The sequence below is a fragment of the Lichenostomus cassidix genome, chromosome Z (assembly GCF_008360975.1).
Source record: "Lichenostomus cassidix isolate B80296 chromosome Z, HeHo_3.0, whole genome shotgun sequence".
NCBI classification, from domain to species: Eukaryota; Metazoa; Chordata; class Aves; order Passeriformes; family Meliphagidae; genus Lichenostomus; species Lichenostomus cassidix.
In genome coordinates, this window is record NC_139511.1 from 40629677 (window position 1) to 40644693 (window position 15017).

Genomic DNA, 15017 nt, shown 5'->3' on the forward strand with positions numbered 1-15017 from the left:
GAAGCTTAAGTAGACAGGTTTAAGCATAAGTTTTGATATGGATTCACATATAATGCAAATATATTCATACTTGGTCCACAGTCTTTCCTCACTTCATCTAGTGTACATCGCAACTAATGTACAGGTAATACTAACCACTTCAAGGTCACTTAAAATACTTTATATGTAATAGTTGAATTCTAATTTAATTCAAGTATAGTCAGTGTTATAAAGCACAGTGCAATTATCTTGTACATGCAGATCCTATTTATGTAAAAATAAGGTCCCAATATCTACCCTCCAAAAAAGTTAGCCTGTGATTAGTTGCACAAAACAGAGACTAAGGAAGTTTTTGGCTGGGTATGCTATTAATATATGACAAGTGAAAGAACAGGTCAGAATTAGCTAAAATTTTAACAGCATCACTAAACAGATGGCAAGAACCACAAGTTGAAGTGAAACAGTCTTCACTCTATATATACTTTCAATAGGCATGCATGCCTAAATGTTGCGTTTACTGTTAGTAAATATTATGCTAACATAACCCACAGAAAATACCAAACTGCAGCAACAGCTTACAAGAACAGGGCAGAATAATTTGTGCAAAAATGGAATGATAATTATCAAATAATCTAAAAAAAAAAAAAACAACTCCAAATACAAAGATGATCACTAGTCCTTTAGAATCAAGTGCACAAGTTATTAAGTAACAGGCTGTCAGAAATATTTACAATTGACAGAAGAATGGAGAGCTAAATTTTGTCTTTGACTTTTAAGATTTCATGTATATTCTAATAGGACTGCTTTAAACATACATAAAACATAGCCAGATCACACAGACTAGAGTCATGTTAAGAACTAGAAACTGTGAATTCATTTCCCATTTTATTAAAAACAGCTCAAAAGGTAAAATACATTTTTCAGTAATTATAACAAGAAAGTGGCAAACTTCTGTTCTGAAGAAGGTTTAAAACAGCAACCCAAACCATTTTCACAAAGGAAAGGGGGTGGGGAAAGAGCAAGATAACTCGCCAAACTCCTGATCGTTAAAGTGCAAGGAAGAACTTCCACTCCTGAGTTACACTGAGTAATTAACTTGAAATGGGAAAAGACTGAAGTCAGCTGAAAAAAAGCTGCCACTTTTGCCAGGCAGGCATTGTTTACAAAACAGATAGTGAATATTTTTGTTTAGTTTTTGAAACTAAGATCTAAGATCACATAATACTTGAACTTTAAAAATTTCAACATTTTAACGTTTTCTTCACTACACAAAATAGTTGAACCCAAATTATGCAGCACTATGATACATGTGTAAATTTGAAGGTGCAATTAAACTAATCCTCAATAAAATTGAGTACGTTTGTTAGTCAAGATTATTAGGAACTACAAATTAATTATCACAGTAGTAAAACTCTGAGGGGCTCTATTTTAAATCCAAACACTGGACTATTTCATAATTATTGGCTAACTAATTTGTAATTACTGGCTAAAGTTCACAATAAACTAACTAATTAAAGAGCAAGAAAATTTTCTATAGCTTTAGAGAAAAAGCTAACTTTTTCAAGAGGCACTAAGCCAATGCTTGCTCTTCACATTCTTGTACACCTTTCAAAACTACAGTGTTAATATCAAGAAGGTATTTTTCTGATCGTTTTTAATGAAATCTATTTTAAAAACCTTACCTCAGTTACTTTTGGAGGAGAACTGGTAGCAGGTGCACTTTCTGGCTTAGGAATGCTATCAATTAGCTCCAAGATACTTGTCACCTTCTGGTCTGATATTTGGACAGAAAGTAAAGGCAACTGTCCAGACATTTTGAACCTGTTTTTTCAAGAACCAAAGTCAAAAGTTACACAGTTAAAACAATCAATCTTAAAATTATTTCATTCAACCTCACATTAACTTCCTTCTGAAAAACACAAAAGTCTTCCTGGCCATAAAACTACTCATCTAACCATTGCATATTGTGCGTGTATATATACATACATATATGCGAATATGTAAAAACCCTTCTGGTGCCCACAGAAAAGTTACTTGATCAGCAAATACCCACTTTATTAACATAATTTTTATTTCCATTTGCCTGTGGATTAAGATTACAAATATTACTAATAACCACTTCTGGTTGGGCTACATACGGCATATTTTCTTTACAATCAGCTATTGCTCCCTCTTGTTCAAGTATTTAATTTAATTACTTGCAATAAATCACATAACTGAGCTTTTACATAGTATTTTACAGAAGAGAAGGTGGAGGCTTTGAATGTTTAGGGCTGGAAACATCAAAAAAAGTATACAAAATACTTCCTAGAAGACATGTATATTTAAGCTGATTCTAGCAGAAGTCTAGATATTTAACAAAGGAATAAATGTTATAGCAATGTAGGATATAAAAGCATAAAATAACAATCTTTAAAAATGAAAACAGTGTGTCAGGAACAAGAAAAGCCACTTCCTCCCACTTTTGATGTGCTTAACTTACATGTCAATCTTCAAAGGGACACAAAATATAAGACTGAAGAAAACATGAGGACAAAAAAGCTCCGTATTTTCAATCAGTCTCAGCTAACTTTGATATTATGAGAGCATCTGAAAAAACAGTTTCTGAAACTTAAGCAAGCACAAAATTGTACAGTACAGTTAAACTGTGACAGTAACTAGTTTCCTTCAGTTTATTAATTCCTTCACATCCCTAAATTCTTACAGGCATAATTCTCAACCACTACTCTTATTCTCAATTCCAGTTCTATCAGAAAGCGATTTAGATTCTTTTTTTTTTTCTTTTGTTTTTGTTGTTTTATTATTTTGGAGAGGGTTAAGGTAGATGTTGAGCTACCATGTTTGAAGGGACCTCTCTGTCTACTTTGCTCCAACAACTGAGGACATAAAGCAATTCTCACTTCCACTGCACTTAAACCTCTCTACAAAAAACTGTGTATATTGTTTAAATATTTTTCATGAATGTTTGTACAACTCAGCCCATACAGTTGAAAGGAAGGCACTCAGCAGAAAAAAAGCAGACAACTGCACATAATCTGTGTTCACTACGCTGCTCTTTAAACAAAAGCTTTTAAGGTTTGGAAAAGACCTGGAAGGAGAATACAATTGCTCCACAACTGTAAAGAGTGAAGCACAGAGAAGCTAAGTACTTCACTTGATGAGGAAATATGCACAGAAATTTCCTTCAAGCTCAGTCTGGTTGTGTTTAGCGAGAAAGAAATGTTAAGAATGCCATCATCAAAGCTGCAAATAGGTACATTCCTTCACGCTGGAATTTTTATTGTGTTTATAATTAATGGTATTATATAGAAGGATGCTCCTAACATTGCCATCTTAATACTTTCTTCATACACCTTCAAAAACCATATGACAGACTCTCAGACACCTCCTCCAGAAAATGGTGGAGGATGACAGGATATGACAGGATGAAACAAACACAAAAAATATAAAACCTGACATAGGCTATAAAACTACAGAATCATGTTAGTGCTTGAAAATGTGAAGTGACAGAAACTCTAAGGAGCATCCTATTATTAGAAAAGAAATAAATGCAGATATTCATATTCAACCAGAGTGAAAGTCCATCTTAAGGACTAGGAAACATGAGTAGATGAAAACACAGATAAACAGTGAAAGTCCCTTGATACAGTAGTCATTAACAAAATTACCTAAATTAGTATTCTCTTCAAGACAGCAATATAGAAATGTGCCTTTCTAAACAAAGCCAGGACAAAGCCCAGTAAATGCATTACTGTTTTGACCAACAAAATCACAAGGTATTCAAATTAATTTGATGGTCACTAAAGGATGTACAAAGAATCAAAGAACCAAAAAATAGAGACACCCAATCACCAGCTTTTCAGATGACTCAATGTAAAATAGAGGCCTTCCAAACTAAGGAAGTCATTCATAAAAATCTACTATATTAAACAACAATTCTGGTACTAGGTTTTGCTGTAGAACTAATAGCTTTCCACTCATTTTTCCCAAAAGAACTATGCTGTTCCATGCAGACAGTTCCAAACAGTAATAACAAGAAACTCTGGAAAAACATAATACTGGGTTTATATGAGAGTATACTTACAAAAATTGAAATATAAAGGAATAGGTACATGTATACTAAAAATACATTTATAAATACATGTAACTGATGTAAGCATAAAACCCTATTCAACCACATTTACTAAAATTTACAGTTTAGGGGATTCTTGCTGACACCAAAGCTACAATTGACTTTTATCATTTGTGCCCAACGTCGTATAGAGAAAAATTAGGGAAAAATTTCCCTGAATCAGTTTATACACATGAACTGCCAAGCACACCTGGCAGCCTGAACAGTTAGACAGGCAGTATTGCAATACTGCAACAGGTGTTCTCATTAAGTGAAGACACTCCTTAATCCAGGTTACATCTGCATAACTTTGAGAGATGTCAATCACAAATCTACATTAAAATTATGTCATTCTGTTATATGACCACAGAAATAAAATCTCACTTTCTAACATAAAAAGATTTCTGTGAATTGCAGTCCCCTTATTTGACCTCCACCAAAGAAAAAGTAAGGAGGGAAAACATTAAGATATTCTGAAAGCAACAAATTTCAGAATCTGGCCTCCCATGTTTCCAGAAGGTGGCAGCATTACACCATGCAATCATTGATCATTATTAACAGTTTTAATTATTTTCTTCTGACTGGTACAATTTCCTTAACTAACAGGATTTAGCTAAATAAGTCTAAGTGCAAACTCAAGGCATTAAGAGCTGCCTAAGTGATCCATAGTAGATAAACTAACTAGAGCAATAAGCCAAGTCAAAAGAGAGGGAGTATGACAGCACATTACTTTTCAAAGTATTTTTTTGTTTATAAAGGAGACTCTAAGTTCAGATTTTTAGTTCCTCAGTAGTTTCAATGAGAACTGAAATGCAGCTATTAGTAAGACTGAATTAGAAGAGGCAGTAATATCTTTAATAAAAGTCTTTAAATATATTAAACATACTACTACAGCATTCTATCATATTTCAGTATCTGAAACTTCTCTAATTTATTTTCTATTTTTCTCAGTAAATGTATTTCACTTCCCAGATTTACGCATAGCCAACACAAAAGACTATAGGTGTGACTAGATTTTTTTTTTTTTATATTTTGCCCACAAAAAAAGTCATTTACCATAAAATTTCAAAATGAGGAAAAACACATACTTGGGCATTCTTGCATCTGTAAGAACCATAGCCCTGCTGAATTCCAGTTTTACATCCAAGGGCTGCAAGATACACTGAGATGAATTTTTTAGCTTCCGAGCTTCTTGCCAGTTCTCATCTAGAAGAGAAGAGAAAACCTACTTTAAACATTGAAAGAAATTCCTTCTCAATACACATCGCAGAATTCAAGTATCTGATATTCCTGTATATTTCCAAAAATTCAGGTGCCACAATCTCTTTTACAGCTCTGTCAATAGATGTATATTATACAAGATCTGAACTTCAGACATACAAGACTAATGAGTAATTTCTCCCATTCTGATCTGCACAGGTACTCACTCCATCCATGCTGCAGACTTCTAAAGATCCAATTCTTAACATGCATGGTACAGGGAGTTTAGGCTCTAGGTACTCCCCTGGAACCAAAGGATTTAGAATTAAATGCTTAAGACTTCTCTGATTGTGACCGACACTATGTTGCTAGTTCCTAAAATAATGACGTTTCCTTCGATACCTTATTGAAGTAAATTGACTCCAATTCTTGAAGTAAATTGATTCTGATCCCTTCTTTACCCTCACAAAATGATCAAACTTACAACTACTTGTGCATTCTGCTTTAAATTTGGAGAGAAGCAAAGGCGCTGAAGGAAAATACCATTAGAAAAAAATTATAGTCTTACATTTATTATGCAACAAATCAAATGAGATGTCTTCAACAGAAGGGATTTTATTATAAATTTGCTAAGATTGTAATTGAAGTCCTAAAGGTATGTTTTGGAATTTCATAACACGTTCATGCTACTGAATTTAGAACACTTACATTTGAAGAAGTATATTCCAAAAGATTCTCCACTGCTTCAGCTACAAATGTAAGAGGCACAACAGCCACCACACTATATTTAGTCATATAAAGCAAGACTACTTTCATGAATACTTACCATGTTTGCTGTACAGTAACTGCATACTGCTGAGGTGGACATCAAAACTGTCATAAGCTCTTGACATTATATCTTCAATTGTCCTTTGTCCTACTTTGAGTTCTGACAAATCAGAACGACTTTTGCTTGTCATCTTAGAAAAGTCACAAAAAAAGCATAAATCAATCTGAAAAATATTCAAAGCACTAATTCTACAAATACTTGTTCCTACCACAAAAAATGATTAAGTCCTCACTGCAAGGTCACAGTGTCTTACAACTATCACAGCACAGCAAATAACACAAAATTCCTAGCCTGCATCAAAACAAAAACCAGAGAGTGTTAACTATATTTCTTCCTCAAAGAAGGACAAAATAAAAAGTGAGTTAAAACATACTACTCTGTAGAGAATAATTATCTTTGATAAATGGCTTACACTCCAAATTATAATGTCTCAAGCCCTTTGTAATCAGTAGAATAATCATTCAGAAATTTTATGTATAAAATATGACTGCATTAATCAACTCAGACACATGAAATTGGTTTCTAAACCCTGTTGAATTCAGTTGTGATGTATTAGAGAGAAAAAGATGATTTGGAATGTTCATCATCAATGTCTTTCCTTTAATATCAGTCAATATTTCTTTGATTCAGCTTTCAGACAGACATACTTATTTGGTATTTCACATTGGCATGTGCCCTCTCTGATGTTCATCTCTGATAAAATATGGCTGTCCTCATCCTTATATGTCTAATAATTTTGGATTCATATTTGGTTTTGTCAAAGCCAGGTAATATTCAAAACAATTAAAAGAAGTTCAAAAATTAGCATCTAAGACATAGCATTTATTTTTCAGTACTGCTGGACTATGAGTACTTTTATGTTAAGAATAACTTAGAGATTCAAATTCAGAATGACTACATTAATAACCCTATTTACGTACATTGAGACACAGTTTTAATTTTATATGCCATTTTTCCTCCTGGGACTTAATCTTTTCCAGTATGCAACTGAGGGAGAAAGACAATTTGTTTTATATTAAGCATAATCATTCAACAAATGACGTACATCTCACCGAAGCAGGTGTCACTCAAAGTGAATACAGAATTACTAATCATATCCTGAGAGGCAACTGAATTTTCTCTTATGGTATTTCTAATTTCTGCTAAAGCAGATGGACCAATCCAGGAGTCATATTCACTACAAAAATTACTCATCCATTTCAGGAAAAAGATCTCACAGACACACTGAAGTCTGATTTTGAAGTGTATTCTTCCAGGTAATTCTTCAAAGGGTACTCTTGTATGAGTGGAGAAGGAGGTGGGCTATTAGATCTAGGATTAGATCCAGGACGCTGTCTCAAGCACACAAACTACTACAAAGTGCCAGCTCTACCAACTGCCTACAAATGACCAGCATTCAGAAGAGCTGGTTAAATTATTTGTCACTGAAAAGCTTGGATTTACAATCAGATCACATACAGAGCAACCTTCTTCACTAATTTCACTTTCTGAAACAATCCAATACAGTGTTTTTCAACATGACCTACTGCAAGATCCCACACTTGGATCAGGGCAGCCCCTGTTACCAAAGCATGGCACCACCATGACTGATGCACCTGATCAGGCAGAGCTCTGGTGGGAAGATGCTGCCACCCAGGTGCCAGGCTGCAGGATGTGCTGACTCTTATGCCAACACCAGACAGCTGGAGTGAGAACACCTGTGGCAGCTGTGCCCAGGTAGAGAAACTCCTCTGCTTAGTTACACAGTTCAGGGAGGAGGTCAGCAGGTTAAACCAATCAATAGCCATCTGAACATGAGCCATCGTGTGCCTGGGTGGCCAAAAAGGCCTATAGCATCCTGACTTGTATCAGAAATTGTGTGACCAGCTGAACTAGGGAAGGGATTGTCCCCCCCTACTTGGCACTGGTGAGCCTGCACTTTGAATACTATGTTTAATTTGGGGGTCCTCACAGCAACAAAGATGTTGAGGTGCTGGAATATGTCCAGAGAAGGGCAACAGAGCTGGGCAGGGATCTGGAGCACAAGTCCTTTGAGGAGCAGCCAAAGGAGCTGGAGTTCTCTAGCCTGGAGAAAAGGAGGCAGAGAGGGGCCCTTACCTTAAAACTACCTGAAAGGAGGCTGCAGCTCTTGAGGGTGTAGGTGGGGAGTTAGTCTCTTCCCCCAAGAAGGAAGCAACTGAACATGCAGAAACACTCTCAAGTTGTACCAGGGGTGGTTTAGATGGGTATTAGGAAAAATTTCTTCATAGAAAGGGCTGCCAAGCACTGGAACAGGCTGCCCAGGGACATGGTCGAGTCATGATCCCTGGAGCAATTTAAAAGCCATGCAGACATGGCACTTAATGACATAGTTTAGTGGTGGACTCGGCAGTACTGGCTTAATGGTTGAGTTCAAGGGTCTTCAAGTTCTTTTCCAATCTAAGTGATTCAGTAGTTCTGTGATCAATGCAGGCTGCTGACAGTGGGATTGAGAGTTGCTCTGTGGAGTGGGACCAGGGGTGCTGGTGGATGAGAAGCTGGACATGACCTGGCAATGTCCACTTGCAGCCCAGGAAGCCAAACATGCCCTGGGCTGCATCCAAAGCAGCGCGGGCAGTAGGGCAAGGAAGGGGTTTCTGCCCCTCTCCTCTGCACCTCACCTGGAGTACTGTAACCTGTGGGAGGAGGTCCAGAGAAGGGCCAGAAAAGTGATCAGAGTGACAAAACATGTCTGAGAAAAAGGCTGAGAGTTGGTGTTGTTCAGCCTGGAGAAGGCTCTGGGGAGACTTTTCAGCAGCCTTTCAGTACTCAAAGAGGGCCGGAAGGGAAGATGGGAACACGCTTTTTACCAGGACCTGCTCTGACAAGTCAAGGGGTAACATTTTGATAGCAGATATAGACTAGATGTACGGAATTTTCTTACAAGGAGAGTGACAAGACACTGGCACGAGTTGCCCAGAATGGGGATATTCAAGATGGTCAGGATAGACAGGTGGCTGAGGAACCTGATCTAATTGAAGATGTCTCTGCTCCCTGCAGGGAACTTAGACTCAATGACCTTTAATAGTCTCTTCCAAGCCAAACCACTCTAGGATTCTAACTGAAACTGCATGCTCCGAAAGTCATTATGTGGAAAAGACATAGAAAACTTACTCTCTTTAGTAAGATTTTAAGATTTGAAACAAATTCTTACTAAAAAGCAAGACAGCATTCCAAACAGATAGTAAGTGGCAGAATCAATCTTACCCAGAGTACAAGTACCAAAAAAAATAAATTTGCTGTATACATGCAAGATCATTTATCCTAAAGAACATAAGTTCAGCAATGAGTAAGAAGATTAGTAATAAAATGGAGAAAGTCCCTTCTATGATTATATAGCGATAAATTATGATGTTGCATACTTCATGCAAGGGAAAAGTAAAAAAGATAATAATTTATTGCAAACATACCTCTAATTTTATCCAAATTATTTTTAAAATTGCCAGTACGTTCAGTTTTCACATTTCAAAGTAAACTCAGTGATTAAAAGGTAAGTAATAATAACATGAAAAATAAGAATACCATTTAATCATGTAAGAGGTAAGTTCACTATTTTATATTGTATGGCAATGTAAAAAATTGTTACACATTTTCCATGTAACAGTCCAAAGCACCAACAGTATTTTCATACTAGGGGAGGATTATTTTCTAGCAATTCTTTTGCACTGAAAGAATCCACTGAGAAGAGTTCAGTAATTTCTGCCTTGACTAAAAAGTACTTTACAATAAATACTTAATACGTAAACTGCAAGAGGTACTTTTACTTAATCACTACCAAAAAACACAAATTAGGAAACTGGAAATCATGTAAAAGCTAAATTATCATTTTTGGTAAACTATTGCATTAGGTAGGTACATACTTTAAAACTACCAAGATCCAGAAGTAGTAAATTTGACGTATGATCATAGAATCCTTTTTGTGGAATAATGATGTATGAAGCCATGAGGTTAATTTTGAGGTCAAGAACTTTCTGGGTTTCAATAATATACAACAAACCTGAAAAAAACAGTACAATTAGTAAACATAAACCAAAAAAAGTAATTAATAGAGAACCTATAGGATTAAAACAAAGCTATAATAAGAAAATCAGGTCTAATTTTAAATAAACTCTGGATGCTAGATAACTAAGGTGCATATGATCTTCATATTTTTTCTGAACCAATCATTAAAAAAGCACTGAGTACATGAAATTATGATAGCAAACAATGCTAATTTACAAGAACAGACAACAACGTGACATATGCAAACCCAAAAAAGTTTTCCACTGAGCAGAGACGAAATGAGAAGAACTGGAATGTGGACTGCAACTTTGAAATTACTGAGTTAACCCACTGTGCTCTGTTAGATTCAGAAAATTAATTGCTCTGGAATTTCTTATTGAGCGTATCCAACTGCACCGGTCAAACTGCTAGCATTTGCTAATACTGCAATACAGAAGTTTACACTGACTCTGCTGACAAGCATCCCCATGTAAAGAGACCAAAGATATGCAAAATAAAGTATCACAAAAAATATGCTTAAAACCCATGCAATTAGTTAGGAAAATCAGACAGTAATAACATTTGAGATCCAATTCTGCTTTTTTTGCTCAGCTGAAGAGGAATGAATGGCACTGTTTCAAGTTAGCACTGAAAACCGTCTTATGATGCAGCCACAACCCATCAAGTATTTACCACGTACAACAAGCTGATGATAACAGAAGTAGAGATAATGAATTATGAAAATGCCAACATGACATTCAGCACATCCACTGGTAAGAAAACAATTAAAACTGTTACATTATCAAAGGTTGTCTGCCACAGGAGAGCTACACTGGTCAGTAAAGAACTGGATTTCAGGATTTGCAAGGCAAACCAATTTGGAATAATTAAAAGAGTAAGATTTTTTCATTTTGCACTGCCTAGCTGAATTTGAGCGATGTAGAAAGGTCAAGCAAATATTTTCTTGTTTCCTTTATGTGGGAAGAGAATCTGGTGGTGTTTATAAATTGACCTCTGGTAAACCAAATCTTGTAATGTCTTTTAGTGCTGAAAATCATAACTATTCTGGTATAGCAGGTTCTTTGACTTTTGCAGTTCACAGTTCCTCTATATTTTCCAACTATCTTCCACTGCTTCAAAGAAAAGTGTAAAGACTTCATTCTTGAGGACTGCAGGTCTGAACACAGTAATTACATTTATGTATTCCCATTTTTCTTATTCTACCTCTAAGATTAGCATAATCCCCTGCAACACAACATTCTGCAGATAAAATCTTTTTTCCCTAGCAATTCTCTAAGACTCAGACAAGATTTTGCAAGCAATGTACCACATATTTTTAGACATTCCCATCAAATTTTTCATTTGTGAGTGGAACACGGTTTTAGGTTACTCTGGGGAACCCAGCATTCTCATTCAAGTACAAACAGTATTGGGTACACCTTTACAGTAATGACATGCTTAAACTGTAATAAACAAAGAGCATGATTTCATATTTCCACAAAAAATTAATTACAAACAACACCACAGTATTTGGTGCTAATGAGCAGAGAACCACGCACATTGTATCTAAGCACATTTAAATATTCATCTCAGAAATGAACAATGAACTTTTGTATTGATATTGCTCAAGAAATTTCTAAAAGTCAAGCAAGCTGATCCACATAACTCTGGGTAATCTGATATTAGTCCTTAGTTAAATAGTTCAGTCAAGGAAGAACTAATGAATAAGAATACTATGGATGCTTGATTTCCCTCCCAATACTAGCCTGATTAAAGCAATCAATTAGATATATACTATGCTAGAGTTTTTCTTCAAATTCTTTATCACTTGAGTATTCAGATTTTTTTTAAATTTACAATTTAATTATTAATAAGTTATAAAATTAAAAGAGGTTTAAGGAAACATTTGTTGCTTGCTTTTTTTCCTTTTAAAAATAATTTATATATGAAATCTCCCCTGAGCATCCCACTCCCTTCCACAGAGGCAGGACACTGTGCTGGACACATCCCTGATTTACAAAGCCTCAGACATCCTCACTGAAACAATTTAATTCCTTAGACCTAAGTGTTAGTCTTCACAGTATTCAACATTTGCATTCATGTCTTAAAATGTAAGATCTCTAGAGATAAACAGGATAAAATGGAAACTAGTGAAATGACTGTAAAGCTGAGAGCTGGAAGGCAGATAAATACATTTTATGTAACTCAAACTGAGTCAATCCAAAACAAAATCAATAGTCATCAAGGAATTCAGAAAATGGAAAAACACCTATAGAAAAGCATAATATCCTGAAAAACATGAAATCTGAAAAGGACTTAGGTGTTAACTTAGAGGACTAATATCCCAGTATCAGTATTTAAGGCATATGAAATAACTAAGGCCTTTTAGATACCAGCTGAACAAAACAGAAAATTCAACTGACTGTTTTAACTCTCTATGGCGTAAAATACTAGAAGACTATCTACGGTTTTGGAGCATATTTCACAAAGAAGTAGAAATAGCTGAATTTAAAAGAGATACAGACATAAAATTATTCAATTCCTAGAATAAACACATTGCAATGAGATTGAATAATTCAGCTTACTTAGGTGGTGTGTTAGAAAGCTACGACTTGGATGCAGACATCTCCATAGGAAAAGATACAGTTTTCACACGCCTACAATCTAAAATTTGTCTGAGTGTACCAAGAGAAGAGCATGCAGCACTTGCCTGTTGATGTTTTTTCACGGAATTCTTCAAGTTTCATCAGAGTTGCTGATGTCAATTGCTCTAAACGTACATCTTTCGGAGGTCTGAAGAAATCCACTAAGCTATTTACAGTCATCTGTTAAAATAAAGCAAAAATAAAACATGATAAATTTACTATTAAATATGACTTTTTTATTATTTATAGCTTATTAAAATATTTACTTACTGCATCATATATTATTTCCAGTGGTTGTGATTCTATTCTAATCCTCTGATCTGCCTTCTCATCCAAAGGATTAGTCTCAAACATTATGCTTAAAAGTGAGGTACTCTCATCTGAATAAACTGTTCGAGAAGACAGGAGACAGGGTGTACACTTTTCTCGAGACACGCCTGTAACTTCAAGTGCGGTAATTTTTGTTTCAAACCTGTAAAGAAATGTAAGCAGACTGTTCAGATGCAATATCCATCTGGCTAAGTACAATTAGATAGTAAGAGTATTAGAAGTCAGATGGGGGAAAAACCCAAAACAAACCACAAACCAATGCAACACATCTCTACCCTACCTTAAATATAAAAAGCTTATTCTAAGTATTTAATTCATACATCCATGTGTTAACTGTTTTCCATTTCTTTATCTTTTGTGTCTATTAGCTGCCCCTGACTGAATAAGAAAGGACATCCAAGTTATTCCTTCATATTCTTTTCATGATTACAGGTGTCAGGGCAGGTAAGACATACAAACAGGAATTCTTTACTATGACCTCAGGAATTAGACGGTATATTCATAGTGGGAAACAGACATACAGCAGAGAGAAAAGGGTTCTGATGCAGAGAACTAAAAGAAACAAAGACAAAATGTCTAATTACTCTAAGAAGTATTTCTTGGGTCTTAGATTTTTTTTTCAATATGCTGTCCATCTCTGTAACAGCTCTCAGTTGAAGATCATTTTCTCTCAACACTCAGAGAAAAGTACTTCACAGTAAAAATGTAGTATCTTTTTCCTTTTTCTTAGCACAATAGCATTGTCAGGGCCATTTAGATGCATAAGGAGGACAAAGAGAAAAGCCAGAAGCAAAACTTTAAAAAACATTACACATAAAATTAATCAAGATCAACAATATCTTTATATCATTCATAGATTATACTTATACATCTCAAAGTAGAGGGGACAAAACAGGAAGGTTTAAAACAGGAAGGTTACCTTCTCCTAGAATTTTTAAGCCATTACATTTGAAATTAAATTAAAATATTTCACTAGGTGCTTTTCACCAGCTACTGTGAGAGCACAAAACAAAGGAAAAATAATCTCTTGCATCTTTCTTCCACAAACCTAACAGTGAACTGGAAACACAAGAACTTTTCAGTCACGTTAAATGCCCATGCAAAAGTGGTTGTGAGATCACCTTGCCCTGGTTAAGTTTCAAAAGGAGTAACAGTCACTTTTCAAAGCAAGTAACAAGTTAGTAACTAGATGGTTTGCACATAACAATGACAAGCTGAGAAAAAAGGAGTATATCTGTATTAGCACAAAAGACTCTGAAGATGCAGAGAACTCAATCATGGAAAGAGTATCCATGATTCATCCATCAGTTACAGAATAATTCCACTCCCAAACTGTACAAGGAATGACCACTTAAATACCATAGCAGAGTCCTAAATGCCAACTAGTCACCATCATTTCAAGAGGAGCAAAACCAGTTTGACAGAGAAAGCTCACCTTATTGCTTGTGCGCCTGGTCGTTGGGTAAATATTGTACTCAAGTCAGCTAATGCAAATTTTACCAGTTCAGGAGTTTGCTGGTTTTCTCTTATTGATATAGACATGCTTGTTAACTTGACAGAGAACTTCATGGCTTCATACTAGATATGCCAGAAAAATAAAACCACATGAGTATAAAATACACTAATATACATCTTGACACAGTTTATGAAAAGATGAAAGCTACAAATAGCAGTTTGAAATTATTGTTTTCATGCATGAATAGCTTGTATCATAGCTGTGTAAAAACGTACAAAGACGCTGGGCTAGAGTAAAGAGTAAACTATCGTTACAAACATATGTCTTTGATGTCTTTTCCACATTTTGGGATGAAGACCCTCTGATGCAGAGCTAGAACGCAGCCCACTGTATCATCCTTAGTATCTCACATTAAGATGACTTACCAGACTATTTCCAAATGGTTGAAAATGTTGCTCTTCACTGATA

General features: G+C 35.3%; 1 protein-coding gene across 2 annotated transcripts in view; it reads right to left on the minus strand.

Moving 5' to 3' along the window:
- VPS13A (vacuolar protein sorting 13 homolog A) overlaps positions 1–15017 on the minus strand; it is a 107041-nt gene that overhangs the window by 69609 nt on the left and 22415 nt on the right. For both annotated transcript variants that reach the window (XM_085043004.1, XM_085043003.1), the window contains exons 17-23: positions 14529–14671; positions 13034–13235; positions 12829–12943; positions 9998–10134; positions 6117–6249; positions 5179–5296; positions 1662–1800 (exon numbers count right to left, since the gene is read on the minus strand). In XM_085043004.1, the coding sequence (XP_084899130.1) occupies positions 1662–1800; positions 5179–5296; positions 6117–6249; positions 9998–10134; positions 12829–12943; positions 13034–13235; positions 14529–14671 (987 nt within the window). The remainder of the gene's footprint in view (positions 1–1661; positions 1801–5178; positions 5297–6116; positions 6250–9997; positions 10135–12828; positions 12944–13033; positions 13236–14528; positions 14672–15017) is intronic.